This window comes from Propithecus coquereli, unplaced genomic scaffold (assembly GCF_000956105.1).
Source record: "Propithecus coquereli isolate 6110/MARCELLA unplaced genomic scaffold, Pcoq_1.0 Scaffold73, whole genome shotgun sequence".
NCBI classification, from domain to species: domain Eukaryota; kingdom Metazoa; phylum Chordata; class Mammalia; order Primates; family Indriidae; genus Propithecus; species Propithecus coquereli.
In genome coordinates this window covers 1,594,257-1,599,549 of record NW_012153396.1, presented here as the reverse complement: position 1 = coordinate 1,599,549, position 5,293 = coordinate 1,594,257, and the positions used below count along the sequence as shown (strand labels likewise).

The following is a 5,293-nucleotide window of genomic DNA, read 5'->3' as shown; positions in this document are numbered from 1 at the left end:
AAAAAAAAAAAAAAAATAGGATTTTCAGGCACAGTGGCTCATGCCTGTAATCCTAGCACTTTGGAAGGCCAAGGTAGGAGGATGCTTGAGGCCTGGAGTTCAAGACAAGCCCAGGCAATAGCCAGACCCCATCTCTACAAAAAAATTAAAAAATTAGCTGGGCATGGTGACACATGCCTGTAGTCCCAGCTACTTGGGGACTGAGGCAATAGGATCACTTGAGCCCAGGAGTTTGAGGCTGTGGTGAGCTATGATGACACCACTGCACTCTAGCCCAGGCAACAGAGCAAGACTGTCTCAAAAAAATGAAAATATAAAAATAGGATTCTCAGCATCAGATCATTTAGTCCAGTCTTCCCACTGGATATAGGATTACACACATATGCCACCACTAACTGCTGTTTGTCCAACCAAAGGCCTCCATGTCCATTAGTGCAGGTTGTACACTGCACAACTGTGTAGCTTTTCCAGAGCCCCTGATTCAGTCAGTCTCTGCTTGAGTACTCACAGTTTCATAACACAGTCCATTTCTTTTTTTTATACCTCTGTTTATCACAATAGTTTTTACTTCTGTCTAGCAAAATATGCCTCCCTGCAACTTAAACCCATAGCTCTCATTCTTATTTCTTTAGATAGACATCATTTCTTCACAGTGGCCTTTCAAACATCAAAACAGAGATCTCATGTAGTTTATCAGGCAGAACACTCACAGATCTTTCAACCTTTCTTCTCTCCTAGTGATCCTTTACTGGATGTGAGTTTGCATTAAAATACAGGGTCTAGAATTAAACCCAATACTTCAGTGCACGGCATAGTAAAACTCTTACTTCCTAGGAACTGAGGCCCATACTTCTATTAAAATAGCCTACAAATGACTTAGATCTTTTCCAGTTTCATTACACTATTAAGAAAAACCAAGGTCGTGGTCAGCTAAAACCCCCAGATCATTTTTAAAATCAAGTTTCCATTTGGGGCAAGTTTTAAATCACAAAGCTGAGTTAAAAATCCCTGTGATTTTTAGGTGACCACGGTGATTACTTCCGGCTGCTGCTTCCAGGTACCTACACTGTCACTGCCACAGCACCCGGGTTTGACCCAGAGACAGTGAGTGTGACCGTGGGTCCTGGGGAACCAGTACTGGTGAGTGAGGCTGAGCGTCACAGAGCACCGTAACGATCTCTTGCATGATGTCTTAAACACTGATTGCGTACTTCTACTCTTTGCCCAGCTTCTCCTTTGACTATTTTTTTTTTTAAAAATCATTCCTCTCATATCCTAATTTTTCTTCTCTCAGTCTCATATCCTTCCCCACTGCCTTTTGGCCTTTCCTCTTTCTCCTGTTTGACATAGCATAGTGATTTAAAGCACTGTCTGATTCTAAATCCAGCTCTTTTTACCACAGACCTTGGACAAATTACCTAATCTCCCTCATCCTTGGTTTCTTCCGCTGTAAATTGGTGATAATTGTGCCTCCTTCACAAGAGGTTAAATGATAAAGTGCACATGAAGCATTTAGTACAGTGACTGCCACATAGAAAGTGTTCAGCAAACGTTAGTTTTATAAATCCCAGAGACCTTGCCCAGATACGCAGGCTCAGCACCCACGGCTTGCACTCTTCTGTGCCATCAGCAAGGGCTGCCACCAGGGGGCGCTTTGCCACCCCTTCTGGCGCCCAGTGTGCCCAGACAGCCTTGCTGTCCACTCTTTACCGCAAAGAGGAAGCTGCTCTCTGATATTCAACTCTCTGTGGTTTTCTTTTAAAGATGGAATGAGAAGCAAATAACTTTAATTTATAGCCTGGACCTTCTCAGCCTGGGTCATATAGGTTGGGATCTCAGAGACAAAGGGGCTCAGAGACTTTGGACACTAATCCTCAGATTTCTGAAATGAGAAAAAATAATGAGGCAGTCTATTTAACGAGCATCTGCAGACCTTATTTCCCACAAGTCAGCTCTTTCCTAGGGCCTCTCCACTCTGTCTAGTTCCTTCTCTTCACAATCTTAAAGCTAATGTTCACTGCAGTCATGTGGCTTGTCTTTTTAAATATGGTAATAAGTACTATTTATTGAATAATTACTATATATCAGACACTATATGAGAGCTTTCCAGAATTATATCATTTAACCTTCACAACAGCCCTGTAAGGTAGATGTAAGTATCCCCATTTGTGGCTGCAGAGACTGAAATTTAGAGATGAGAAACTTGCACAATGTCACTCAGTGAGTGGTGGCAGCCAGGATCAGAACCTGCATCAGGTTCTTGGGCTGCCTCCTTAGCCAGGGTGTTATGGGGCCTCATGCTAAGCTCACAACCCATGTTTCATAGTTCCTTATTTTAACACAAGGATCAGGGTAAAGAGTTATTCTTTAAGTCCTTTGAAAATTCCTCTGAAATTTCTAGATGGTTCCCGCTCCCACTCCCCCTCCCCCAGTCCCTCTTCTCCCAACTCCAGAATGTTATAAATTACTTCTATTTGCAGATGCAGAAAGCAAAAAGTAAATCTTCCATTGTAGCTTGTTAGCTGATTCCAATTTCTCAACCAAGGTATCCTGTTCCCCTTTTTGCTTGTTATATCCTAAAATCAAATGACCAGTAAGCAGCCGTATACGTAAGGCTTGCATTGCGAGCAAGTCTAGTCAATGACAAATTCAATCAATTGCACATCCTCTTGAGTAACAAACACACTCTGTTTCAAAGAATTTTACCTCCTTTTTCACATATCCTTTAAACAAATTAACATAACCCATGGTTATGTCAAATATAACTCAGAGGGGAACTAGCTGTCATTTGGATACAATTCCCAGATACAGTAACAACCAAGAATCTGTTTATGGATCACAGAGGAGTCTATGCCCTTCCCATTCTAAAGCAGATATCCATCTGGCTGGGGAAGGAAAAAAGAAAAACGATTGTTTACTATAGGGTTTTCATGTTACAATTAAGATGCTTCACAATATCTCCCAGGGCCCAGTGTTCTCTTTGCTTTCCCCATGGCCTTCTGGATGCTGCTGCTCCTTCCATTTTCCTCTGTCCTTGCCTCATTTTGTTGTCTGTCTTCTTTCTCTCTGTCTTTTTTTTCCTTTCCTAGGTTCCTGCATTATTACATAGGAAATAGTAAATGACATAGTGCAGTTGTCTATGATTCTCCCCTCCCTGCTTGGGGGAACTAGCAGAAAAACTAGCTGTTGATCTTTTGTGGAAGGGGCAGGAAACAACTCCACAGAGAGGCCTCTCAGGCAGTGGCATGATTTCTAACTCCCAGCTGGCTTCAGTGGCTCAAGCTGCTCCAAGGGCGGGGAAAGCCAGGGCTGCCCCAGGGGAGCAAGGTTAGGACACTGCCGCTCCCTCTCCTTGCACTGCCAGGACGGTTCTGCAGCTCCTCCACGCCCCGAATATCCCGCACTCGCCAGTCACAAGCATCCTTCCATCTGCATGCCATGGCCAGAAGGGAAGAAGTTGCAGTGCAGAGCAGAAAGGATTCATTAGGGCGAGGACAGTCAGAGGTAGAGAGAGAGAGAGAGAGAGAGAGAGAGAGAAAGCATTAATGCACGTGGACATTTAGAGTTCGAGAATTCATACTAACTCTATCATCTCTACTGTCTATATTGCCAAACAATTGTGGCGGAAGGTTTGGTTGTGAAGCGCTGAGACACCCATCGACATGCCTGAGCACGGCACCTGGGAGTCACCCTGGCAGCATAAAGGGGGTTATTACAGCACCATCAATCACAGCTGTCGTCCTAAGCAGTAATATTGGTGAAATCATGACTTGATGTGTAGATAAAACTTTTTTCGAATACATATGAAATTAATATAGATTAAGTTCATCCAGCCACACCCCGTGTATCGCCCGCGATCCGGTACCGATTTGGGAGGGAGTATTAGCCAGGTCTATGTGACACCCCTGGCACTGCTCTGGGTCATTGCTGTAATAATTCTCCCAGTTTCCTGCCCTCAGAACCCGGAACTGTGGCGAAAGAGGGGCCGAACTGGTCTCCTAGCTTCTGCTTTTTCCCTCCCAGGTTAACTTCCACCTCAAGAGAAGCATCGCTCAAGCGAGCCCGGTGAGGAGAGCTCCCAGCGGAGGGCGTAGAGTCAGAGTGAAAGTGCAGCCCCGGGCAGCCAGAAAGAAAGAGATGGAGACGAAGCAGCCCCGCAGAGGCCCTGCCTGAAACCCACTGTGCCGGCGACCCTTCCGGAAGCCTTCGCTCCTGCGCTCGGATCAGGTGGAGCATTCTTTCTATTTTATTATCTGGGACGTATTTAAATATAAACATATTCCGAACAGTTCAGAATGGTCTCCGTCTGTTCCAGGGGAAAGCCCTCTCTAGGCCATCGTTAGGGAATCAGGATCTGTGAAAACCAATGCAGGGGTGCCTACGTCCAGCAGCGTCATCGGGGCAGGTTTTCCCGCTCTGGGAACGTGGTGGAGGCTCCGTGCCAGTCTGCACCGCATGCAGAGACGGCTCTGGCTGGTCGGCCCCTCCTTCTCCGGGAGAGCACAGAGCTTGCGCCATGGTAAGTGCTCAGGGCGGATTTCTGGATGAGCACTGACATGCTGGAGGGATCCACCACCCAGGATCGCTTCAGCAGTAGCCAACAGCATCTCAACAAGAAAAAGCCTTGACACGCAGATACCTAGCGCGGTGGCTACCCGTCTCTGCACGTGGGCATTTTAAACAATATGCGTCTTTCAGAACATTTTCTGGATGTGTAAGTGTGATGCGGACGCCCGTGTGGAATGGCGCTCTCCGCCTCGCCGAGCTGCCCAGGAAGAGCCCATTCGTATGGAAAGCGTTATTGAGCAAAGTAGATGTTACCAAAGATTTTAAAGGGATGGGTAGTCTTCCATCACACACTTCGCAGCACAGCGGTTCATAAACCCTCGCTGGGCACGTGGGGTTCCTGAGTCCCCTCTCCCCAGGGCAAGGTGGGGGTTCTTTACCATGCACCCCATTTCAGGGCTCAGCCTCTGTTAGACAGGGCAGGCTCCAGTCTCCCCCACCTGCTCCCCTCCCACCAGGACCTCTAATTAGCACAGCCCTTTCTTGCCACTGAGCAGTTTAGCTCCTCTAAATAAGCACAGTCGTGCACAGCATGATGACGCTTCAGTCAACGACAGACCGTGTGTGATGGTGGTCCCGTAAGATTATAGCACTGTATTTTTACTGTACCTCTTCTATGTTTAGATACACACAGACTTACCATGGTGTTGCAGTTGCCTACAGTATTCAGAACAGTAATGTACAGCACAGGTTTCTAGCCCAGGAGCAACAGGCTACACCATAGAGC

The 5,293-nt window shown here is 46.4% G+C and overlaps 1 protein-coding gene across 1 annotated transcript in view; it reads left to right on the top strand.

The window, feature by feature from the left end:
* Window positions 1-4,288, top strand: part of CPN1 (carboxypeptidase N, polypeptide 1) — a 41,552-nt gene extending 37,264 nt beyond the window's left edge. Inside the window, exons 8-9 of the mRNA XM_012661768.1 lie at window positions 1,022-1,140; window positions 4,024-4,288. Of these exons, the coding sequence (XP_012517222.1) occupies window positions 1,022-1,140; window positions 4,024-4,173 (269 nt within the window). The 3' untranslated portion in view covers window positions 4,174-4,288. The remainder of the gene's footprint in view (window positions 1-1,021; window positions 1,141-4,023) is intronic.
* The last annotated feature ends 1,005 nt before the right edge of the window (window positions 4,289-5,293 follow it).